Source organism: Aulostomus chinensis, chromosome 9, assembly GCF_037954235.1.
Source record: "Aulostomus chinensis isolate RoL2024-O1b breed Wild chromosome 9, RoL_Achi_v1.0, whole genome shotgun sequence".
Lineage (NCBI taxonomy): Eukaryota > Metazoa > Chordata > Actinopteri > Syngnathiformes > Aulostomidae > Aulostomus > Aulostomus chinensis.
This window is the reverse complement of record NC_141328.1, coordinates 7,978,877-8,005,086: the sequence shown is the minus strand read 5'-3', so window position 1 is coordinate 8,005,086 and position 26,210 is coordinate 7,978,877. Positions and strand designations below refer to the sequence as shown.

Below are 26,210 nucleotides of genomic sequence, written 5' to 3'. Positions count from 1 at the left end.
CTTAACTTTTGTTTTGATTTGGGAATAAATAAACCTCAGACTTCATCTAAACTGTATCATAAATGTACAGATGTTAAACACACACCAATGAAAAAAGTAAATTCTATATATACATATAAAAGCATAAATTGGAGTATACTTTAAAAAACAACTTTCTGATGGTGTTCAGGCACAGTCAGGTACACATTAATTTCCCACCACTGAGTCTCTGGATGTGGTTCAGCCTTCCTGGGATGGTTGATAGTGAACCAGAGGTGATTTCATCATCAAGTTACTGAAGTCTGCAGAGCTCTCTCAGACTTCTGCCCTATTTACTTTGAGCCTACTAACCTTGTCAGCTGGATGGATGAATGAATGGCCAGACTTGGCTGCGGCTGCAATGGGCGGGCCGATGTCTCCCCTCCGCCAGGCCAATAAAATTTGCCGGCTGCTCCCCGGCAGCAGGCAGACTGAAGGAGCATTGCATAACCCTACTGCATAACCATTCACTCGCTGGTTTACCTCTTCACAATGGCAGCTGCGAAGAGAGTATGCATCATCGGCTCTGGAAATTGGTAAGATAATGATTGAGTGTTGAAATGTCAATAAACGAGGTGGTAAACATGGCTAACTTTACAGCGCGTGACCACCTCCTTCTGTTAGATTGCTGCTAGCCAATTTAGCATCACTGGGCAACCACTAGCTAACCAGCCGCATTTTCCATGGACACATTTAGGAAGTTTGACTTACAGGGCTTTATACATTCATTGTTTCGTTTGTTGACACTTGGCTTTAATTACTATCTGGTGCTGGGTGAATACACAGAAAGCTGGACTGCAGCCAGCCATCACTCGCATGTGCGTGGTTTTCACCAGCCATAAATAGGATTGCATTGCGCCATTGACCGGTAAAATACGGTAATAGCTTTAAAAGTTGGACATCTTCATAGGAATAACTTTTAGAGAGTATTTGACATAAAAATATTTTTACACAAATGAAATACTCACTTGTATAAATTGTTCTCTACACGTACGTGTAGTAGAGGCCATTCAATCACAACGACAGGGACACCCGGATTTCAGAATAAGAGACGCATTGTGCGGTGATTTCCCTCAGACTACAATACGATCATTGGGATCGTTTAATGCCCATTTTTTCCATTGGAACTACCAGAATTAAGTGTTATTCACCAAAGTAACTTCAGTTAAATTTAAACCTGAAGTATTTAATTTGGATAATGGGAAAGCATTGTAGATTAAATGCCACCCGAGAACAGCATACCCTGTGTCCTCACACCAGAAAATACGTTTACAAGTGTGTCACGCTACTGTTTTGTTTTTGGGTTGTTTTTCTCTTTTTGCACAATTCGTATGAATAACATCTTTGGCATGTGACAGTAACTCAACTGTAAAGTTTCTTAAAATAAATAAAAATTCATATAGATTTATGTGATTAGTACTACCCAAAAACTGTGATTTAACTGCAGGGCACTCCTCTTAAAATTTTGTGCATGATGTGTTTCCTTTACCTTTACATCTAGAGATCCTGGAAATGACTGCAACTTTTTTTTGGGCTGTTCTTTTGAGTTTACGGAATGATGATAAGATTTATACTTGTGCAAGACTATACACAGCCAATTTAACTTTAGGGCTTAAATCTGCTTTAACACAGTCAAACCAATTACATCATCTAAAACTGCTGATTGCCAAAACCTCTGTTTTAACTTTTTTCCAAATATGTAAATCTCCCTTTGTTTCTTAATGTAATTGTACAAATTCCCAGAGCTTCTCCAGATCTGTCCTATGTAAGAATAAATGACTTTGTCAACTGAGTGGCACTACTCATCATACTCACGATCAAAGAGAGGCAACTTGCATGCTATGGCAATTAGTCGTATTGATCGTGATCGATATTTTAAAAGCCTGTGATTGAATACATATTGACTGTTTTCTTGCTGCATTACCTCACACCAACTTGTGTCTGTTAACAAACCAGGGGCTCTGCCATCGCCAAGATTGTGGGTGCCAATGCTGCTCAGAATTCAAAGTTTGACGATACAGTAAAAATGTGGGTGTTTGAGGAGACGGTGAATGGGCGCAAACTGACTGAAATCATCAACACCGAGCATGAAAATGTAAAGTACCTTCCTGGGCACAAGCTACCAGCAAATGTGGTAAGATAATGTTTGTTTCTCACCATTTTTTCCTCACTGTAGTTCAGAGTGTCATCGTGCATCTATGCGTATTACTTTGGGTGCTTTAGGCTCTCTCTTCACCACTTCTTTTTAAAGTCTGTTAAAAACCACTGGAAAATCATTTTTCTCTTGCCGCAGGTTTGTTGCACTTGCTCGTATGTAGGTTACATCAGACTGATGTATCTTTTCCTGCCTCTTACCACACTATCCTCCCCCTCTTTCTCACACAGTTGGCAGTCCCAGACCTGGTGGAGGCGTCCAGTGATGCAGACATTTTGGTGTTTGTGATCCCTCACCAGTTTATTGGGAAAGTGTGTGACACCATGAAAGGCAAAATTAAGAGCGATGCCCTGGGGATTTCTCTGATCAAGGTAAGAATTTGCTCTTTGTGCTGCTTCTGATAACACGTATGTAGAAGTTTCTCATGTTGTCTGCCAGATCTGAGGCCACTAGCTTGTCCAACAGTGTGTTTGCTGCTTTTTGTTTGATAATTAAAATGCACTGTTTGCTTACTCACAGGGTGTGGACGAGGGGCCTGATGGGCTTAAACTCATCTCCGACGTGATCCAGGATAAACTCGGGATCACCATGAGCGTGCTGATGGGCGCCAACATCGCCAACGAGGTTGCTGATGGAAAGTTTTGCGAAACCACTATTGGTTAGTCTCATTATTGTGTGCCATGTGTGTTGTATTTTTCTTGCATTGTATTAGAGTAGGTCTATTGTTACAAACAAAAGTGTAGTTGTGTTTTGATGAACGCAGAACATTTCAGACTTGGAACAGAAAGCAAGTGTTCCTGCCAGTTTTCTGAATTGTCTGCACAATGGGGTGAAAGTTGAATCTGCTGTTCGATTGCTGTGTAAGTTAGAGTGGCCCGCTTCAGTTCTCTTTTTACACGTCGAAGCACACGCGACACAGCAGCACGCGTCAGTCACGAAAACCACACCATTTCTTTTCCTTTTTTCAAGTTTCAACTGCATTCATATTTCTTTGTGACTTTGTAGCGTAAAAGTGGACAAAGTCACTGATTAAAAATTTCATTTGCATAGAGGCCGGGCATGTTGGATTTGTTAAAATGTCAAAAGACAATCCCTTTTTTTTGTTTTCTTTTTCTCCTTCCAGGATGTAAGAATAAAAATCACGGGGCTCTTCTGAAGGAACTCATGCAGACCAGCAACTTCCGAGTCACTGTAGTGGAGGAGTACGATGTGGTGGAAATCTGTGGAGCTCTGAAGGTAATCCTTAAAATAGCTGCGACTTGAAAACACACATATATAAACATAGAAGTCATTATGCTGTCAAGTGTGTTTGGGCACCGGTGACACTAAAACAAAAAATTCCCCTAACAGAGGGCTCTTAATTGTGACTGATTAATGGCGAAGTCATAGCAAAGCCAGCTAATATTTCCATTATTAAACATAAAGAATAGTTTTAATAAGGGTTCACTTGGCAAACATGACATTCGCAACACAAAACAATGTCTAACTTTATTTGGTATATGTGTATGGGTAAGGTAATACTTCATTTTATTCACAGTATACAGCCAGACACCTGCCGACAAATCACACAAAGCGACATGTACTTGAAGCTATATAAGTATATAAATCCGCCCTAACACCAAATGTTTAAAGTAGAAATCAGTTATTTAAACCTCCATTGGGGGCTTGCACACCTCATGGGATTTACCTCTCGTCTGTGTACGTCAATTCCCATCTCAGCCTGTAAGTTTAATCAAAATTATTTCCACTGCACAATCTTTATTTTGAACAAATATTGCAAAGTCATTCCTGTGTCAAATTTACATTAAATACAATAAAGTGGTTGATAAATGTGGAATGTTTTCTCCTATTCTTTAAAATTATCCCCATCATCCTATTTATATAAAACTGAAAAAGTACAGTTTTAAACTCTCTTGATTTATTTCTGAAATCATGGGCTTCTCCTACATTACTGTCGTAATAACAGTGAAAAAATGAACGTTTGGGATTTAAAGTTTTGTTTTAATCACAGGGCTTCCAACAGGCTCACTGCGTTTTGAATGTGCCTTCTAGTCCCTTGTTTGCGTCTGTCCTTCAGAATATTGTTGCAGTCGGAGCAGGTTTCTGTGATGGTTTGGGTTTTGGAGACAACACCAAGGCAGCAGTGATCCGGTTGGGTCTGATGGAGATGATTTCGTTCGCCCGTATATTCTGCACCGCTGGGCACGTGTCCTCTGCAACCTTCCTGGAGAGCTGCGGCGTGGCAGACCTCATCACAACCTGCTATGGAGGCCGCAACCGCAAAGTAGCTGAAGCTTTTGTGAAGACGGGCAAGGTGAGCGTGAGGAATATGCCTATTTTTTTTTTTCTTTTTTTGAACTACTTGGCTGACAACCGTGTCCTCTGCTGCTCAGTCTATCGAGGAGCTGGAAAAGGAGATGCTGAACGGTCAGAAGCTGCAAGGACCAGCAACGGCAGCTGAGGTTTACCTCATCCTCCAGCGCAAGAACTTAGTAGACAAGTAAGTTCTAACACACGACTGGAGATCCAAATAGAGAGGTGAATCATTTTACACTCATTAAAAACCTTTCCGTCTTCCAGGTTCCCCCTGTTCAATGCTGTTTATCAGATCTGCTACCAGAGTCACCCCGTGGCAAAGTTCATCAGCTGCTTGCAGAACCATCCGGAGCACATGTAGAGAACCCCAAACTCACCAAGTGCCTTGTAAGCGGAGAAGATTACCACATTTCACCTGTTCCTCATCAGAAACGTGAGACGACCAGTCACACTACAGCTGTCTTAAAACTAGAGGCTCCAGTGCAGTTACTTTTTGCTCTTTTGAGAGGTTGTGTCACATTTGTGTGTTCTGCTCCAATTCAACCACTTTGTCCTTAACATTCAGCATCTGACATATTTTTAAGTGCTTTTTCATTTTCTGATTTATTCTGAAACTTGAAGGATAATTGTTTGGAGGGTTTCTTTCTCCTCTTAAGTAGACCAATAGCTTTTTTTTTTTTTTCCTTGACAGTCTGCTCTGAGCTACATGAAATCAGTTCACATGGTGTCACTTTTATAGATGAACACAAGAACCCAGACTTTACTGGCTATAAGCTATTGTAATGAAATTTTAACTTCCGAGAGATGTTCAAAAAAGGTTTTGACAGCCTCCAAGTTACTAACATTGTAAAATGTTTATGAATCACTGAATGATGCCTTCAGATATTGGCAGGGCCACCCACTCCGGGCAAAGACCTATGGAGCCTGCAGTTGAGGCATATTTCCTTATCTAACATGCATGTTTCCGTCCAGTGAATGCCTGTCCATCACAAGACGGTATTTAATGATAGATGTAATACCTCACTTTGTCAAGTCTCTTTATCCTCCAAGTGTCTTACATACTGTAATTCTAATATTTCCAGTCTAGTACTGTATTTTAACATGTCACACGCACAGCAACTGTTAAATGCAAGTGCCTTCAAATGCGCTGTTGCAAAGTCTTGGCTGTTTGTCTTTTTATGCTTTTTTTGTCAAACCAAAGACATAACTCCTAAATGTCCGTCCATTTGTAACTGTGATCCTGCCTGATATTGAACATGTTGGACATTATTTCAAACTGTCTGTGAGTAAATTAACTAAGTAAAACATTGCAGGTGTTTTTTTGTTTTTTTCTCCATTATGGTGACACAGCACCAGTCTTGGTAGGAAGAAAGACCAGCAGAAAAGTGGTGGTGAAAATATTGTCAGTGGGCAGCTTACTGACTGTTAGTGGTGATGAATGCAAAACTAAAGCAAGTGTGTCCTCTTGTATTTTACCTACTTTAGGACAGACACCTACTGGATGTTTATAAAACTGCAGTTAACGGTTAAGTGGTTTTAATTTAGCAATCTTAAAAGAATTTGTTATTCAGTCTTCAGATTCTTTAATTGTTCTCACACCCCTCTTAATGTTTAGTTCATTGTCACAACAGAAAGAAAAACTGCAAATTCTTAACTTGCTAGACTTGATTAAAGTCCTGTAAACTTCAGTAAGATTACAATTATTAAGTGTAAATTATTAGCTTCACTCACTCTTACTTCAATGCCAAAGTCTCTTCAAAATATCCTTTCACAAAATCTGCTTTGCAAAGTAAGAATCATCAGCAAAACAAATGTAACTAATTTGTATTTATTTATTATTTGTGTAGTATGAAGTATTGCTAGCTTAATGTGTACTGTTAACAGCAGCATAGAGTACATTACAAAGACATTCAGTGGTGCCCTGTGTAGAAACTGCTACACGTCTGTATATCTGAAAAATGGAATGAACATAAGCAACTTAAATACACAATGTAAACAAAAGGGAATGAAACACAGAGGGAAGCTACTCATCAAGACCAAGTGGTCACTTTGTTTGTCCATAAAGACACTTAAGACTATTCCAGAAGAAACTGCTTGCTTTGGCTCTAAACACAGTTTCTTTTTATCTTGTATGCTTAATGTTCTTGGTCCCAAGAAGAGAAGGCAAAAAAAAGCTAACACATCCAATGTGATTAAGAAATGCAGTCAGGCATGGACGGATTACAGTCAAGAGTATCTGCCAGTGGGCAATCATTCCTGTTGTTCCTCGTCCCCGCTGCGTTTAGTTACCATCTTTGGTACAGTACGACTCAGCTGAACGTGTGCTTGGCTGTATTTTAATTTGTGACAAAATATGACCTAATAATTCATGGAGACATCTTCATTGACTGTCATCTCAGACCCTGAAATTCAGCACCACACTGAAACAAGGCACCAGCAGTGCCTGTGCCAAATTTGGCATCAATCAGATGACCGGTTGTACGTCTGTATGTCTCTGACTCAGCTAAACACCTCTTCACCTGAACAACATCAGACTTGGAGTGTGCATTGCTGGTGCCTCCTGAAAATACAACACCAAGAGTTTGAGGGTCTGAGAAGATGGTGCAAATGAGATGAGAGAGTGCTGTCACTGGGTGAGCACAACTCAGCTGAGTGTCTCATTGTTGCTCTGCTCTATTTTGTTTGTGACCTAATAAATGGAGACAGGGACAATGAGCCACCTAACCAGACAATCAGTTAGTACAAAAGAATATGTTGCTACAGATTTTTTTGTTCTCTACTCAACTGACTTGGTCCCACGTCACTGTAACGGTATTAAAAACTAACACCAGAACTGTGGTTTTTCTCTGGTTGTCTGCTGAACTTTCTTGGACGAATAATTGCTTTACCCTGAGACTTTTTTCTTCACTGCTGCTGTGAAGGTCCCCATTGTGTAAGCATCACCTTCCTCAGACACTGGAATATGACACAGCTTCCTATACTGCGCTGCACCCCTACTACTGCCCTACCTCTACCCTCCCTCTCACAAATCATCTCATCACAAATTAAAGTCTGTGGGGGTTGACCCATTTGTAAGTTCCTTCATAGCGAAACCCAACTCTCTTTGCAAGGTCGTCTGCTTCTGTTGGGCCGCGGCTAGGAAGAAAAGAGAGGCTGTCACAACCGACACCTGGTAGGTATTAAATTCTAATTAAGGGCAGAGCGGCCAATATCACCTACCTTCCATATGTGTAAGGAATAGGCTTTGGCTTCTCTCCGTCTATCTGGTGAAGGAGAGGTGTGAAAATCCTCCATGCTTCCCTTAGTTCATCACTGCGGAGGCAAAGAAATGCACATGATTATTTCGCTACACAAACACATTTTCTAATATAAATGTTTCATTTCCAAGCAGTAACATGATGAGACACCACTTGTAGGAGACACACCTGCGAACAAAGTGCATCTGACTCCCACAGAAGACATCAAGGATGAGACGCTCATAAGCATCAGGAAGCTTCACATCCTGAAAGCAATAATTCAATGATACATACGTTCTTAATTTGGAAAGCAAGACATACTGAAGATTGAATGAAGACAGCTTTGTTTTCTAAAATATCAAGCTGCTCCTTTGCTTTTCTCCTCTGCAAAGTGCGAAAACGCAGGTTGCATAAATGAATTTGATAAATCCTACCTTATATCTGCTCTTATAGGTGAGGTCCAGCTCAGTTTCTTCAGGGCTGAAGTAAACACCAGGCTTCTTACTCATCATCTTAGCGTAGACGGCCTCGTTTGGCTGTACACGTACCACCAACTCATTCCTACGACACTGACTTCCAAAAATGTCCCCTGGAACATCAGTGAACTGCAGTCGCACCTCAGCTTTCCTTTCATTCAGAGCTTTTCCACAGCGAAGGATGAAAGGAACGCCTGGGGGAAGAAAATCATGCCAAAGCTTTATAACAGACCACTGAATATTATGAGATCGCAAGAACTTGTTAAGGGCCAAGATTTTTTACCATCCCAGCGCTCATTGTGCACATAGAGCACTGCTGTGGCGAAGGTTGCTTGAGCTGATCCTTTAGGTACTGTGGGATCATCCAGGTAACTGAGTTTGGCGTCACCTTCCCCCTCCGGGTTCCCAACATACTGACCCAGCACCACATCTGACATGGACACTGGGGTGATGCATTTCAACACCTTGACCTTTGAGAGGGAATGACATGGTGAGAAATCAAATTAACTGATATTTGCGGCCTTTGAGGACATTGTTTTGTACCTTTTCATCCCTGACATCATCAGAGCTGGTGGAAGCTGGTTTCTCCATGGCAACCAGACACAACATCTGGAGCAAGTGGTTCTGCATGACATCACTGATAATGACAAAACAAACAGGGGGACACATCAAAAGATGGTGATGCCTTTGAAAATGTATGATAACTGACAACGAATGTGTGGGTACTAAAAATGGACCTGGTCCATCACCAGGGAAGCTTTCCTCAGACATGATTTTCTGCTAAGTTTCCTTGACACTTGAGCACAGAAGCAATAAATGCAGAATGGATTTATTCTTACTTACCGGATGATTCCAAAATCATCAAAGTAGCCTCCTCTTCCCTGAGTGCCAAAGGGTTCTTTAAAGGTGAGGACAACACAAGCCACACTGTCTCTGTTCCAAATTGGCCCAAAGATGCGGTTTCCAAACCTGCAATGAACATCACATCATGCTCACCCAAACCAAAATGCAGCTGTTCCTGACAACATGCATTAACATTTATTTTTTCTTTTGTTAGTCATTCAAAGCTTGCTTCTAATTACTGACATTCACAGCATCTTATCTAAACCAGGAACCAGCTGAAACTGAAGTGTTGCGTAATATAGATTCATTAATTCAACATCAACACTTCATGGGGAAATTCAAAAGACTGTAAGGACCTGAACGGGATTGGTAGCACAAATGCATTTTGCTGTTGACTTTTAAATATCATAATGGACATTTTCTTATTGGTGACTCTCTGAACTCTGTGTAGATTCAATTTCATTTACTATGTATGTAAGAAATCTAAAAATAATTTTCCTACCTGAGCACCATGAGGTTCTGCACCATTTCCTTGCCTAGATAGTGATCGATACGGTAGATCTGGTCTTCGGTGAAAAGGGAGGACAGGTGAGCCGACAGTTCCTCAGAAGTCTGAAGGTCACGTCCAAATGGCTTCTCCACGATTATCCTGTTCCAGCCTCTACTGTACAGTCAACGGACACACTCAATCAGGTAAATGAACATATCAAGTCATGTCCACCTTCTGCAGTCGCCATTCCTCCCTCATCACTAAAATGAGAATCATGAAATAGACAGGTCTGAATCCAGATTCATGACATACGCTCTTATGATATTTGGACCTACTTATGGAAGACAGAGATTAGGTCATGGACAGCAACTAAAGCTGATTTCTTACTATTGATTAGCCTATTGAAACTTTAAACAATTAAATGCAAAAATTCTTAGATACCAACGTCATATCAGAATGTTTGATTGTCCATATTTAACAAGTTGCCAAAGAGAACATGATTGGAGCTTTAAGGTAGCCTTAGCCTCCCTAACACTTTGACTTGTTTACATTCAGACAGAAGATAAACATACAAAGACATATAAAAGTCTGAGTACTGACTTTTGGCTCATACAGCAGTGCTTGATGTTCTTGGTGACATCATGGTAGACAGTGGGTGGCAGGGCCAGGTAGAAGAGACGATTTGCCTCGGTTCCTCCAGGCAGTGATTCAATATGTGTTTGGAGCTTGGAGAAGGAACCTTCATCTGCATATTTCCCACTGATGTAGGTGTTTCTACCGAAGAAGGCTGACAGCCGGTCGGCCTCTGAGTCTGTCACCTAGGCCAGAAAGTAAGGACATTTAAAACATGCATGGAGTTTACAATCATATCTATATGTATAGATGAAGAGAAAAATTATTCGAACTACAAAGATGCTTAAACAGGGTTAAGAAAACTTGGTGCTTTTATTTGAAAAGAGGAAAATGTCTTCTTGTGAGAAATTTTAGAGGATCTTTTCTAAACCCCTGTAGTGTTTCCTTCCTGGCATGCCACCAAGCTGTATGTGCCAGGAAGAGGTGAGGACACATGCCTCAGACATAGCTGGAGACGTCTGAAGCTGACCCAACACTGGGACACTTCGTATATATTCATAATCCCTTACATCAAAATGTTTTTGTGTCCATGTAATATGTTCTTTGATTCTGTTGATGTGCTCTGTACTTGCAACATCTATTGCATGTCTATCCATCCTGGGAGAGGGATCCTCCTCTGTGGCTCTTCTTCAGGTGTCTGCCAATTTTTTCAAGGTTTTCAGCAATTTGGTTTTTTTTTCACCATGACCAAGGATGTCCCACTGTGTACATTGTGAAGCCCCTTCAGGCAAATTCTGATTTGTGATTTCTGGTTTATAAATAAATTCAATTTGAAAAGTTAAATGTAGGTCTATTCAATTGACTTTTTAATCTATGGGTCTTTTTTTTTAGATTGACTTCTTTATGTTTTTAGGGTTCCTAGAATTGCCTTTTTTCCTTGCATTCAAAAGGTTGTCATTTTCATCATGTATGTATTGATATATATCGAATAGATCTGCTATAAATCCCACTACCTCTTCTCAATTAAAAATAAAATGGGAAATCATAGAGGTTCTTCTTGGTGTTTATAGGTCTAAATGGGTTATACAGGTTTTTGTGTATCTGAAACACTAGCTACATTCTACAACCTGCAACAGCACTGTCTGAAATGCTGCATTTGCAGTCCAGCATTTATTTCCATAACTTGTTTACATCACTATGTATCAGCAGCACCACCCAGTTCTCTCCCTGTCTATTGTTATATGAAGAAGTGGAAGATATGAGCAAAGCCTGTCAAGTTGCAAGAAACAACATAAAAGTGCTCATCCTCTTCCACTATCCGAGGGTGTCAACAACCAGTGGATTTGTTTCATTTTTGACAGAGATGTGATGGAAATGCAAAAAACTGTTGTGCGAGCTAACTCAATGAGCCGCTAACTGAAGGATAGCTCGATATCTGCTGGCCATTACTTGTTTTCAAACTTGGAAGTTGTAGGTTTTGCCAGGTATTATGTTGTTTTGACTGTTAGTTTGTTTTTTTAGTTTTTTCAGGGTAGCCAAGAGCTTAACTATTGTGTGTTTTCACTTTACAATGATGAATAGAGAAATTCAGACAGATGGTGAATCGAGAGGCTTCAGCAATAAACAGTAGGACCAAAACAACTATCCATAGGAATTAAAACATAAAACCCGATTCTAGTGGACCCTCAAAATAAAAGTGTGAACCCAAAAATAAGCAAAATATGGCTCCATCTTCAGCTTCAGCAATACCTTCAGGTACTGCATGCAAGAAGTTCGGATGTCTTCAACTGTCAGGTTGGAGCGAGCAAAGCCAACAAAGTATGTCTTCTCAGGTAGGAGGCCATCTCTGAACAACCACCTAGTAAAGAATCAACTTGTGCGTCATTACAGCCAACAGACACTTAAGTCCAGACTGGAGCAGTACCGTCCATCAGCCCCTGCTTTGCTACTGGGATTAGAGGTTTCACTTACCATAGAGTTGGGTAGATTTTCTTCTTGGCCAGATCCCCCTACAGGTGCAAACATACAATCATGAGAATGATTTCACCGTTCAAATGTATCGGTTCAGTGCACAATCATTAACTGGTGCAGTGTTCTAGAGTCACTGTGCTGCCATTTAATCAGCTGTGACACATGTAATTATTTCACACAACACAGATCTGCATAACAGGTAAGTAGGCTGCTTTGGATTATTTAAGAATTGCACAACCTTAGTAATCCCCTTGGAAGCATGTGCCAACCACCAAGAGACAGTCAGGGGACAAAAGAAGCTCCTACTGCTCACTGCAATCATGCATAAGAAGCCGTTGCTTAGGGGCTGAACTAGTGATACAGATGTAACAATCATCTTGTAATGGGTTATAGGAGCACAAGGGCCTCTCTCTCTCTCTACTAGATACTGCTGAGACAAGGAATGCACTGTAAAACCAGTCAGGACAAGTTCAGATATGAGATACCCAAGGCAAACAGCAATACAAGGCAGACACTTTGCTTTAAACCTCCCTGGCATTTGTAAGCAGTAAAATGATTTGTGCCGCATACTTCTCCATTAGAAGATAATCTTAATCCTGATCATTATCAAGTCCGAAACAATCATACCTTGATTTCTAGTCCAAATTGCAATAAAGATGCAAACACTGACGGAATTCACAACATAAGCCCAGGATAAAATATTTTTCTTCCATAAAAAGGGCAAATAATTTTTAAATAGAGCAAATATACCAACAGCGGCATGATACTGACAGTATGAAAAACTCTTGTCATTCGTAGAGCTATCTCATCGATAATATCAACATGGAACAGCCCTGGTGGTGGTAAATATAAATTTATATATGTACTGGAACTGCGTGTTCTTGCATACAGGAAAGCTAGTTAAAGCAGCAGCTCACAAACATATCCATGACAAAAAAGTAGTAAGACTGCACACAGACCAACCTTTATCAGCCTGTGTATGGTACTGAAAAGAAAACGCTGACAGTCAGTGACACTGCAGAATTCAGCAACAACACCACTCGTCTCTCCCAAGAGTAAACAATGTGAGAGAAAGGACACAGTCTGTGAATAACTGTGGCCTAGCTAGTACTCAGTCCAAACCTGTCCTCACACCTGTCAGTTCAGATATAGGGTTTACATAACAAAGGAAATGGGTCTTTAGTAGAATGACTCTGCATAAAATATATTTTAACCAGTGAGAGGAAATTTGGTGCAAAAAGTAGAGGCTAAAGTTTAGCGTGCAAGTTCTCACAGAACCGCTTTTGGTTGTAATTATGATTTAAATATGAGAATGTTAACTTAAGAATATGGATTTAAACAACTGACGAGGATGAGGAAGGAGACATTTCTGGGGAGAATTTAGCTCATTAGAGGAGAAGGCACAAAGAGGAAACAAAGTGAAGTATTGTGTAAGAAAGAAGGAAGCGGGCTAAAAAAAATGTTCCTCAACTCGACACAATACTCAACAGTATGAGCACACAATATGGGACGGCTCTCATTTGCGGTCCTTGTGGAGGCTCAGCTTACTGCTCCATTTATTGTAGGATTTTTTTTTTTTTCAAGAAGCGCCCTTCTTGAATCTACAAAACTGCATCTAATGAACAATCAACAACTGAAAATATTAGTTGAAACTCTCAGGTTCACTTTGTAGTTAAACAGGGCAACAACAGATATACCCACTTGGGGGCAGCAGAAGCAGGTTGTGATCACAATGACATAATCACCTTTTAAACTGAGTGATTCTTATAAATTGATTTATTTGTGACAGCCTACCACACATTGATTGTCAGTTTTTCACGAATAAAAATGGCTAATATCATCATTGTATCTTAAATGTGGAAATCACACAGCACTGAAATGATAAGCAAAGAGGAGGAACCTTGATGACTTTGGAACCCTGGCTGACTGGGTAATGTTTTTTTTGCAGAAGATTGCTGCAATCACTTTCAACATGTCCTTTATCAGATCAGGTGCAATTGCTGCACTATTTTTAAATATTTCAACAGAATGACTAAGAAATTTTGAAAACTGCTGCGGTTAATTTCACAAGGTGTATTGCCTCATTAGTTCTCATTTATACACCTTACTTGTACAATCACTGAACAGACTTTAACTCCCTTCTCCAGCTCTCACCGAGGCACCCATGATGATGAAGACGTGAGCATCGGACTGATGGAATTCCACATCTTCATGAAGCTCCTTCCTTAGCTCGCCAAACACTTCTGAGCGGGAGAGGGGGATGTTGGCCATTTTCTCTACAAAGCACAGAAGAGAAAACCCAGCAACAGCGTGTTGCAGTATGCTAATTGCCACAGCACCCGACTGGATTCAGTAACATTTTTGTCTAGCTATTGCAAGAACAAAAGGCTCAAGGTTGTCTTCCTGATAATGCATGTTGGAATATGTTTAATTCCGAAGCCACGTATGCTCATACATCCGCTCATTGACTGTGCACTCAGAAATGCAGTGTCAAATTTGATGCAAGCTATGATGATTGAATGCTAAGAAACCCACCTGCTGATGTAGGTTCCTGTGGTCTGTGCACAGTGCTAGCTGCTGAGGACAAGACAGAGGGACAGGATGATGGCACGTTATTGAAATTGAGGGGCCAAAACATTGTATGACATCACACGAACCTCTCTGACATAAATATTTGACGTTATCCTCTGAGATGTCAGCTGAGAGGCTGTCATCATTACTGGCATCAGAATTCAGATGTTCTCAGGCAGAATCACGAGTCCAATCAAAACAGAAATCTCACTTGATGTCCTACTAGTGAGTGAGTGATTCAATCAGAGACTGAACAAGTAACTCAAATGGTAGAGTCTAGCAAGATGCTTTTACATATTAAACCAAACAGCAAGAAGGACAAATACAGACTGTATCCTTCTGAACAGGAACTTGCAAGCGCCACCAAGCCATCATTAGATAAGCATTTTAAGCACAGCAATGTTCAGAAATGAATTGACATATCGTTCAATAATGTGCTGGCAAGTTTTAGCCACTGAAATACATCAATTTTGAGCACTGTTGATTCATGCTGACCCTTGTCAAATTAACCCTGAACATTTTTTATTGTTTTGGATGTGTCTTTCTTTCAGTTCCAGGCAGCCACTGATATTTTCATTCATTTCATTATGATCTTAAAACTAGCAAGAGGAATTAGTACATCTTTCCAGTTTTGCTTGTTACTTCTGGTCCATTGTTAGTTTTGTTTTTTTTTTAGGCAAACCAACTGAACCAGTCTTGTGTTGGCTTGATAAAGTGCTTTAAAAATGTCTACAGCTGCCTTGCCACACCACTAGAAGTTACTTCAAGACATTAGGGGACTGTCTCTGATCTCATGAGAATAAAAAAAGTGACATGAAAATGTTTGTGAATGCTCACCTAAAATTTGAGGTCAATAGATTTTTCTCCTGGCAGGACACCCTAAATCATTTTAAATGACTGAGCATAGATGGAAAAAGAAGAGAGCTTTCCTTCTTTCGCTTTACATCAAATTCAAATGTGGGCATTATTTGGTAATCTAAGACAGTTTACATAATACTGCTGCTTTTCACTGGATTTACAAGAAAATGCAACAATTACACATGAAATTCGACTGTAACAATATTTAAATTTGGTTTAAATAACTGAAAGGTGTGTGGCTGCAACCTTTCAAACATCAAATTTGCAAAATATACTTCTGCAAATGTAACTCACTTCTTGGAAGGCTGACTGACAACTATAACCATTTTCTCATATATTACAGACCAAGCATAACTGATTTACAAATTGACTGATAAAATAACACATGGTTCAAAAAGGAAGAAGAAAAAAAAGAAAAAAATCACTATTTTCTTATTAGGTGCATCTAGAAAGTCAGATTTCCTTGTGACTAATTTCAGCTGGTAACACTGGTCCAAATCCGGAAGTAGTTCACTTGTTTGTTCAGGAATTTCAGCAACTGAGCCAGCAAGTAGGCTTGATGAGGATAAATACGTCCTGCATCTCTGAGGAGCTTTTTTTTTTTTTAACCAATGGACACACATTAACTGTCATCAAATTATGCATATTATTATTACAGAAAACACTCGGATGGACTGCACGTGGATTAATGTCAAATAGCCCTGCTACAATCCAAACAGTTCCCAGAAATATCCTCACTCTCTCTCTCTCTCTCTCTCTCACTCACACACACACACACACACACATATAATGATATTAGTCAAATCCTTGACCAAATCCCGTATTTAAAGGGCTAACGTTAATACTGCAGAGCACCGTGATATATACGTTTGCCCAACAATACCAGGGAAACACAAGTTGTCTTTTTGTTGCATTACGTATTACGCTAGTAGCTCGCGTGTCAAACTAACATTTCGAATAAACGAGCTCAAATAATATCGCTAAACCGACTGAGTAGCATTCTGACACCGACTGGACTAAACCGTCCTCTCGCCAGTCCTTAGCTTTACACACTGTTATGACAACATGACCGCATGAAAATGGGACTTAGCTGACACCTCCAGCTAGCAAACAGCACCACGCTTGCGACGAGCTAACTTGACGCTAAAATACAGTTTGTTAAAGAGACGAAAATACTGCTACTTACATGCTCGTCAACTAGATGATTAAGGTTCAAACCTAACCAGGTTTAATATATTCGTATGCACAAACTTTACCAATGCTGCCTACTTCCCTGTTCGTGACAAAGCAAAATTGCGAGATGTTATTGGTTTGCGAGACACTCACCAGCGCTTGCTCGAGTGCCCATCACGGTAGAATGAGGTGACGTCACCGGAAAGTGGGCGCGGCGTAACTTTACCTTCCTCATACACACCTGAACGATGCATTATGGTAAATGACGGCCCACACCGGGGAAATGATGTGCAGACCATAGGAGTTTTTGTCTGTAGCTGTTTATTTTTCGCTTCAGTTAAAAGAGTGTTTTCCTTCCTGCTCCCAAAAGCAAATGTACATGTATATCTATATAAAGTTTATGCATATATGTATATATTTGTATATATATGGATATGTATACAAAGCTTATATGTATGTATTTATATAAATATATACATATAAAGATAATGTTTATGCATATGTATATATACATATGTGTATAAATATATATATGTACATATACGAGCAGGAAGGAAAAACTTTTTTTTTTAACTGAAGCGAAAGATAAACACAAATACAGAAACATTTTTCATTTCATGTGTTTAACTGCTGGCCACAAAATTACTATTATTCTATAAAGTTCATTTTACAGTTAGATTTGTTAAAGAAAAAACTTATGGTCTGCACATCATTTCCACGTGTGTGTGTGTGTGTGTGTGTGTGTGCGTGTGTGTGTGTGTGTGTGTGTGTGTGTGTGTGTGTGTGTGTGTGTGTGTGTGTGTGTGTAGGCGGCATGGTTGTGCAGTGGTTAGCACTGTCGCCTCACAGCAAGAAGGTTCCTGGCTCAGGCATGGGATCTTTCTGTGTGGAGTCTGCATGTTCTCCCTGTGCCTGTGTGGGTTCTCTCCGGGTGCTCTGGCTTCTTCCCACCGTCCAAAGACATCAAGAGGGGACTAGGCTGGTTGAAACTGACCGTAGGTGTGACTGTGAGTGTGAATGGTTGTCTGTCTGTATATCTCGGCGCTGCGATGGATTAGCAACCTGTCCAGGGTGAACCCTGCCTCTTGCTCTTAGATAGGCTCCAGCCCCCCTGCAACCCTTACCAGGAATAAGCATGGATGGATGGATGGATGGATGGATGGATGTGTGTATGTATGCATGCAAAATTTGATAATGGAGGGCTATTTTCACATATATTGGTAGAAGTGTAAATGTATCTTAAACAAGTGAAAATATAGAGGTGGATTCATGAAAATGGTTTGTGACATCACGTACATTTTTATCGTCTCATTCTGCTCCAAAATTCAGCAAGCCTAACTGTGAAAATGGACTTTATAGCGTTATAGAAATCTTGTAGCCAGCAGTTAAACACATGATTTGAAAAATGTTTCTATATTTGTGTAGTCTGGATTGAATTTTTTTTTTGTACATTTAAAATCCCATGTAGAAAAAATATAAAGTCACATATACCTCGGATAACAGCTACCTTTCTTTTCCTTTATTGTTCTTTGACAATTTTTGGTACATTTTAATGTTCATGCAACAAACATGAGAATAGAGACCAAAAACTCAAGTTTCATAGAACTGCTGAGTTTATGTGTTATTGCAATTAATAATAATAATAAATGGACACAATTTTACATCGCGTTTTTCTACCTTAGCGGCACTCAAAGCGCTTTACAGTGTCATCTCATTCACCCATTCACACACACACTGATGATGGAGGCTACCATGCAAGGCACCAACCTACTCATCAGGAGCAATTATCGGTTCAGTATCTTGCTTAAGGACACTTCGACATGGTCACCTGGGTCGAGGATCGCAGCAGCGACCCTTTGGTTGCTAGACGGCCACTCTACCCCTGAGCCATGCCGCCCACAATAAAAAAAAAAAAAATCTACCACCTGATTTTCTCCAGCTGAGAATAGTTCGCAGCAAGGGGCGAAGGGCGCCTTTTCTGTTTGATACAGGAAAAATGAATGGTTGATTTAAAAGGGTCCCTTATTCCTTTAAATATTAAACCACCATCAAGATGAAAGAGAACAGGCTGTACCCTCACCTAAGAGGAATTTGCCAGCGGCACCAAGCCTGCATAAAATTTAATATGTAAAGGATAACAATGTTCAGAACTCATTCAATCTTTTTCCATGATACTATGGTGGAAAGTTTTAGCTCCTGAAACATATCCATGATATGGGTTATACTTTCACACAGTCTTCTGTCAAACTCATGCTGAATAATATTTTGATTAATCTTTCTTGTCAGTCCATGCAGCCTTTGATTTCCATTCCTTTCTTTATGAACGGCGATGAGAAAACCAGTCAGTATCGAACTCGATTTCCAGTTCTACCTGTCTGTAAAATGTTAAACTTGCTTATTTATACAAAGGAGCCAAACAGATACTTTTTGAGGACCCCAAAAAAGGACCTAAAATCACCAATGGAAATGTATACGGAAACTGTGCAGAAACAAATTACATACATACTCTATGTCAATATGATTTCATATTGAATGAAGCTCATGTCAGAGACAAACACTGTAAGCTGCACTTAAAATATTTATATCAATTCGTGGCAAGTTTTAGGTCTTCTTGTTTTTTTTATTGTCATTGAGCAAAATGCAGAGTCCTCCTTTGGTTAAACAAATGTGAGAATGTGGAAAATACCCTCTAAATACGACAAATTAAGACTACCGAAGTCACACATGAGCTCAGGCAGAACCTTCAAGGGCAGGACTGGTGCCTTAGACATTCAACCACATGGTAGGATGGTAGGAAAGGAGGACATCGCAGCCATGAAAATATGGACATGGATTTTAAAATCAAGCAAACAAAAATAAGTAAATTAATAAATAACTAAGCCTATCCAAAAGAAATCACAAAATGCACAGGTCCATACTCAGTACTGACAATGGGTCTGCAGTGTGTTATGTTACACTGTGAAGCACTCGCGTAACAGGATGTTCTTCATCTAGAAATTGCAAAAATATTTAAATGTTGACACACAAGAATGAGGAAATGGAAATCTTTGTATTTCCTTTTGCAACCAGAAAAGGGACAGTGTTGTAAAATGAGCTGCCACAGAGTCTCTGTTGATGTAAAGATGAATGTTATCCCTGTGTCGGGTCCATATTTTTCCCTTCAGCTGACACAGTTCAAGTTCACACCTGATTACAAACCTCAAACTATCAGGAGCAAGAACATCCTACTGGGTTGTCTGCAGAGGTTAGCAGAGGGGTAAAGGAGAACGCAGCCAGAGAACAAGGTCCAAGCCCCAGCCTACCCTATGTGACCACACTAATGATGGACCAAATGTTGACTTTGATGCTCTCTCTGAGCTGCTGCTCAATCTTTGAACTGCTGTCTAACTCCTGTTGAAAACATATGTTTATTTTTCTAAATGAATTCTGATGTGACTGAATGATTTCTGAGATGGGCGTTGAGTTTCCCTCAGCAGTGTGCTGACATCATCCTCCTGTGATGTCTCTGATGAAGGGGAGCAGGAGATCTGTGATTGTCCTCCAGATGAAACATGATCAGAGAGACCAGGGCAATGACAAAAAGTGTGCTCCAGGCCACTGTCAGGCTTAAGTGAGAATTAAGAGCTGGTATCAGAGTTTTCATGACCGTGGTCATAGACAAACTGGCTCAACTAGTTTTGAAACCCTTTCTCTACAACAAAGGCTTTACAATTTGGTGCCTCTGGATCCTAGAGAGGCCTCTAAGGCTTACATCACCGTCAAAGGCAGTGGGACTCTTGGGAAACAGGCACCTGTCTGAAAACAGGTTGAACTGTGGAGCTTCTGAGTGTCACCACTCCTATCACAGACAAGTGTTAGGAATGCTGGGAACGTTCTTCATATCCATCCATCCATTCATTTTCTACCGCTTATCCTGTTAAGGGTTGTGGGGGGGGGGGGGGTGCTGGAGCCTATCCCAGCAGCCTTCAGGCGAGAGGCGGGTTTCACCCATAACGAGTCACCAGTCCATCACAGGGCCAACACATATAGACAGACAACCATTCACACTCACAGTCACACCTACGGTCAATTTAGAGTATCAATCAGCCTCGTCCCCTCTTGATGTCTTTGGACTGTGGAAGAAGCTGGAGTACCAGAGAGAACCCACACAGGAACAGGGAGAACATGCAGACTCCACACAGAAAGATCCCGTGGCCGAGCCGGGGCTCAAACCTAGAAACTTCTTGCCGTGAGGTGACAGTACTGACCACTGCACCACCGTGCCACCCAAAATTCTTCACATTATGTTATAAAATATATCACAAACTGAAACAAGAAAGCTGAAAAATTCAAAATTTAAAGAGAAAGTGAGTGATAACAGTTACGTTCAAGTATCTTGACAACAGTTTTTCAGGTTGACATCAAATGTGACATGTGCATTGTTGAAACCTCAGGGGAGTGCAAGGTTTGAGGGTCTGGGATCTGAAGGTGAGTGACGTTAGGGTTTAGGTTCTAAGATGACATGCAGAATGGCATTGCCATGTTCTAGTGTTGTGTGATTAGTACTGTGTGCAGCTGGTGATGATGACTGCCACGCTGAGATTACAGTCAAAGTTGGGATGATGACACGGCGTCGTAGGAACCTCTCACCTTTCAATTAAACTTGGAATAGACTGCCATCACTCAGCTGCTCTGTCATCTCTCCAGGAGTGAAGGGTCATGCACTCAGCTCAGTCATTTAAGACCATTTAAATTTATCGGTGCGTTAACACAAAGACAAACTTCAAAGAAATTCTAGACAGTCTTTGTTCTTTTTAGCTCTTGCCAGGCACATGCCTTTCTTTGGAATAACAAATTTAGGTTATCATCAGAACCCAATTGCAGATAAAATGATTGATAAGCCCAGAAGAGCATTCGATCTTAAGGGTAGGAGCACATTGTATTAGCACTTGCTCATCTATAAATAAAAAGGTCTTTTAAGTTACATGGAAATAACAATGAGAGGGGTGAAAATTTGTTTCAAAACCTCAAGGTTTGTCATCCAGGGGTTTTCTTAAAGCCCCTAGCAATATAAACAGCATGCAGGCAGAATCCTGAGGCAGAAGCGATCAAAATGCAACCTTCAGGCACTTTCAACACACAAAGCCTTCCAATCAGGAGCAGAGTAACATACAGCTGTTTATTTATAATCAAATTATTACTCTGTTATCAAGCTGAAAATTTTGTTTCAATGCACTAATACAACTTGCGATTTTGTTTGAAACTTGTTTTTTTGCAAATACCGAGAAAGCTTCCGCTCTCTATGAAAGGTTGTGCCCGTCAGGTGAAAAAATAAAAAATAAATAGATAAAACGTTTAAGAATAGTGTTCAGTTGAAATAAATCGGTGGTAATTATGAGATTTGACCGTGAATTTATGATACAGAAAGACATAATTATGAGATAGAAAGTCATAATTATGGTCTGCCCTCCTTCTTATTGTAAATGCAAAGAAAGAGAAGTCACAACAGAGAGCTTCAAAAGGGCAAGAGTGTGTCACCCAATATTTTTTTATCAAAAAAGGTTGGTGTTGTAGTCGTGATTTTGGTGCTGACAATTCATAAGCTAGGCTTACAAAGTAAGCTAACATTACTTTAGCCTCCTTAGTCTTCATAGAACAATTTTACTGTTTAAATTTAGAACCTATTTAAACTGATCTTTGTTCAGACAAACCTAAAGCTAGCGATTCCTACTGAATCATTTTTCTCTTCCTTGTTTCTTGTGCTAGGCCAAACAGAGGCAGTAAAAAAAGATGATCCAGCAGACCTGTCATCTTCCCTCGACCCAAAGACCACCACCACCACCCCAAACACACCCCCCTTACGAACTAAAGGTGAGCAGTAATCTGTTCATGCAATGACATTAGAGTAGGAATAAAGTTAGGGTATTATACACTGCATTTTTGTCCTGGCTTGTTGTTGTGTATCAGTTTTGAATAAAAAAGCAAATTCAGTGGGATGCAGACTGTTGCAGGGTTATATTTTCACTCATATTGTTGGGCTACTAAAAATGCAGACATACAAAGGTAGTTTTTGAAAAACTTTGAACAGGGCAACCTGGCTCTGCAGGTGTCATTGCATTAATTGCACAGGGTTAGTTTGTGCTTGTTGAATGATGGGGGTTCAATGTGAGATATTTTCATGCTGCCAAAAAATTCCTAGCAGTAGCCAATCATTGTCCATCTGTCCATCCATTTTCTACCTCTTATCCTGTTAAGGGTTGTGGGGGGGCTAGAGCCTATCCCAGCTGCCTTCAGGTGAGAGGTGGGGTTCACCCTGGACAGGTCTCCAGTCCATCACAGGGCCAACACATAGAGACAGACAACCATTCACACTCACAGTCACACCTACAGTCAATTTAGAGTATCAATCAGCCTCGTCCCCTCTTGATGTCTTTGGACTGTGAGAGGAAGCTGGAGTACCAGAGAGAACCCACACAGGAACAGGGAGAACATGCAAACTCCACAAACAGTTAACTGGATACTCTGAATTGACTGTAGGTGTGGCTGTGAGAGCCAATGGTTGTCTGTCTATGTGTTGGCCCTGTGATGGACTGGCGACCCGTCCAGGGTGAACCCTGCCTCTCGCCTGAAGGCAGCTGGGATAGGCTCCAGCCCCCTGTGACCCTTAACACGATAAGCAGTAGAAAATGAATGGATGGATGGAAGTACTATGGGTCCTCCCTTTTATCAAGTGCAGTGCCCACTGGAGGGGACCCAGTCATGTCCTGATCAAGATGGTTTTCTCAAAGGTGCAGGAAGAAGTAGCCATGATTAAATCCACATAATAATAAATAATAATATGACCATAAAAATGAAGTAGGGATAACACTGATAAGTATGAGTTAAGACGTTGCTATGTGTTGCCAAAGAATGGCTTCATGAAATATTAATATTAAGTTTAATTCAGTCATGCTATTCATAAACCATTCATACTGAGTTGACAAAAACCACAAGTCCTAAAATACACAAAAGCTTGGTATAGGGTTCTACAGGTAGTCCAGAGTGATGAATATAAACATGTTATAACTGAGGCTTTCTATAAATCGAAAGGAATACACTGATTCTGCCATACTACAAGCTAAACTTCAACTTTAATCCCTTGTGTTTTTCGTAATAGCTGTAGACTTACTATTATGTTGAAATGTTAAAACAGTGATGATAAATTATTCTGTACAGAGAGTGGGAATGATGCCAAAGCAGGACCACCTTTGCCCCATGGCTTCGACACCCACCGCGGAAGCCTTAAGCGATACAGAGAAATGGTCAAACAAGGTGAAGTGCCCCGAGGTGAGTTGGCATCAAGCTAAGATGGATTCAGATCAAGTATGTTTAATTGAGAAGTTGTGATACCAATTTAAAATAAGATTTGTGAAAGTCTCCCGTATTCTTCAGCTCCTAACCAGCTCTACAAAATGCCAGTGACAGAGAACCAGGAGTACGGATGGTTGATGCCACAAAATCTCGAGGATGGGACCAAAACCATACGGTTTCCAAGGAAAAACAGTGAAATGACCAAGTAGGGTAACATTTGTATATATAACATTCACATATCATCTAGATTTCAGTGAGTAAAATCCAAATTTGCTCTCAATTATAAGAAAAATATCATTGCAGCCTGCTCTGAAACTGACCCTCATCTTTCTTTTCCTTCAGGTATTATACATACATGCAAGCTATGCAAAAACATATAGTTGCACCTCAACAAGACAGATTCAGCACCAGTTCTACAGCAAAGCCATCTGTTAAAAGTACCACTAAAAAGTGACATTTCCCACTTCGGTGATTATTATTCACCTCTGTAGCCACGCCCGTCCAAGGCCTGAATGGGGCAGAGCACCGTCAGAATCAGTGAATTTTTTTTTTTTTTACAACATTGAGCAATTAATTGTTTGAGCCATTAGCGACTGGTTCTGTAGATTGCAGACTTTGCTGGCTTGTTGTTACTAGGAGGCAACAAAATTTATTGTTGATTAGAGTCGTGTCGAGGGGTCGGGCCGGGCATGAGCATCTTCACGAACAGTCTCAATTTCGTATGACATGAGGATAGATGTTAGATGATAAAGTTGGGAAGCAGGGATTTTTTTTTATACCAAAGTGAGTCAGTGTTTAAATTAGAAACCTTATTTGTCCCAGACAGCTGCTCTTCCTCCCTAAAGTACTATTTGTGGAGTTCTGAGGGATTGTGGCTACTGTAGTTTGACAATGTGTTTTGTTGCGTGTAACGTTAGATTTCGGACATGTCAAAAATTCTTTTAGCAAAAAGAAATCCGAGACATTTTGTCTAGATGCTGAAATATTTTCACACTTGTTTTGATGAGTCAAATCTGAATGGTTTGTGGATGATAGTCTGAAGACGTAGTTGGGCAAGTCTAGTGTAAGTTGGGTAATACGTAAAATAACTGGAGCATTCATTGCCTGTGCGTTTATTTCAACAGGCAATTTCCTCAGAGCGTTGGCTCCCAGGATGACTACTGCCATGCAGACGTCATGTCCAGCTGTTTTATTTTGGGTAATCAATTGGTGGTGCCATGACTTCTGTCTGTTGTAAGAAACAGGTGGGAGAACACAAGGGCAGGGGAGAAGCTGATTACAGGAGAAAATGGGGAAGGGGCTGTGGATGAGGAGGGCGTATTAACAGACAAGACAGGTTATAACATTAAAAAAAAATAAGACAGGAAGTATAACACAAACCAACACGTAGGAGGGAAGGGATTTCAAAATAAAAAAGGAAGCATGACAAAATAGTTTGAGATCGTTATTATTGGCCCTAAGCATGTGGTCCCTTTGGTTCGGGACCATGGGCTAAGAGTAATAGCACATCAGTTGTGTTTTTATCTCCTGAGAAATATTTACAAAAACTGATCTCTTATTTCATTTTAATGATCTCCAAAGACTGATGCATGCATATCCAACCATATCACCTCCTTCGTGGGCTGCTAATGGAGTTTTTTCATGCTTCGACAGATGTGCAAGAGCACAGCTCCAACCCTCACCCAAAACTCAAAGGCATGCCCATGCCACACCTATTTTAGCATCCCCTGGTCCCTGTGTGTTTTCGCGTCAATTTTCAAAATCATATTTTTGACTTTTAAAGCCCTGCAGAGTATGATACCAAGCTGCCATTATTCCCCTAATCAACTAATTAAAATCATGAAAGAATCATACACACTTTTTAATTGCCTCAATGTTAAGCTATTTTTATGTCAGTTAATCACTTTTATTCATCCTTTACTTTTTAAATGATATACTTTTCTGCTTTGTGAAGCATTTTGCTGTAGAGATGACATTATCCATGACAAAAGTAGATCTGTTTGTACTTATGTTGACTTGCCTGGGTAACAAAGCAAAACTGTGGCTTCTAGATACAGTCAGCACACACTAAACCTTAGCGGAAGCTGTTAGACATTGAAGTAATTATGAAACACAAACAGTTTTTTAGAACCGAAGGAAGTCTGTCTCTTCATGAATGGAGCACATAAACCAACATTAGTAAATATATGAAGACACCAAAG

At 40.3% G+C, this 26,210-nt stretch overlaps 3 protein-coding genes across 7 annotated transcripts; 2 read left to right on the top strand and 1 right to left on the bottom strand.

Annotated features, from left to right (window-relative positions):
* The first annotated feature begins 498 nt into the window (after positions 1-498).
* Positions 499-5,815, top strand: LOC147255663 (glycerol-3-phosphate dehydrogenase [NAD(+)], cytoplasmic). Its single transcript, XM_086213500.1, has 8 exons — positions 499-554; positions 1,975-2,152; positions 2,404-2,544; positions 2,693-2,831; positions 3,297-3,409; positions 4,251-4,487; positions 4,567-4,673; positions 4,754-5,815. The coding sequence occupies exons 1-8, from the start codon at positions 511-513 to the stop codon at positions 4,848-4,850; spliced, it is 1,056 nt and encodes a 351-aa protein (XP_086069626.1). The 5' UTR covers positions 499-510; the 3' UTR covers positions 4,851-5,815.
* Positions 5,816-6,166: 351 nt separating this feature from the next.
* Positions 6,167-16,926, bottom strand: g6pd (glucose-6-phosphate dehydrogenase). Of its 5 annotated transcripts, none has more exons than XM_086213497.1 (14): positions 16,834-16,926; positions 14,614-14,655; positions 14,233-14,354; positions 12,079-12,116; positions 11,857-11,965; positions 10,135-10,352; positions 9,547-9,705; positions 9,045-9,170; positions 8,745-8,838; positions 8,485-8,671; positions 8,160-8,395; positions 7,915-7,991; positions 7,709-7,801; positions 6,167-7,624 (listed from the first exon to the last, which is right to left on the bottom strand). In XM_086213497.1, exons 1-14 carry the CDS (start codon positions 16,913-16,915, stop codon positions 7,534-7,536), a joined length of 1,674 nt encoding a protein of 557 aa, XP_086069623.1. In that variant the 5' UTR covers positions 16,916-16,926; the 3' UTR covers positions 6,167-7,533. The 5 variants fall into 5 exon arrangements, with proteins under 5 accessions (XP_086069623.1, XP_086069621.1, XP_086069622.1 ...); XM_086213495.1 differs by having other exon boundaries at positions 6,170-7,624; positions 9,547-9,708; positions 16,834-16,925; XM_086213496.1 differs by having other exon boundaries at positions 6,170-7,624; positions 9,547-9,708; positions 14,614-14,652; positions 16,834-16,913.
* Positions 16,927-21,136: 4,210 nt separating this feature from the next.
* spmip11 (sperm microtubule inner protein 11) lies at positions 21,137-24,571 on the top strand. The gene is made up of 4 exons (XM_086213494.1): positions 21,137-21,585; positions 22,426-22,530; positions 23,875-23,985; positions 24,091-24,571. The coding sequence occupies exons 1-4, from the start codon at positions 21,492-21,494 to the stop codon at positions 24,216-24,218; spliced, it is 438 nt and encodes a 145-aa protein (XP_086069620.1). The 5' UTR covers positions 21,137-21,491; the 3' UTR covers positions 24,219-24,571.
* The last annotated feature ends 1,639 nt before the right edge of the window (positions 24,572-26,210 follow it).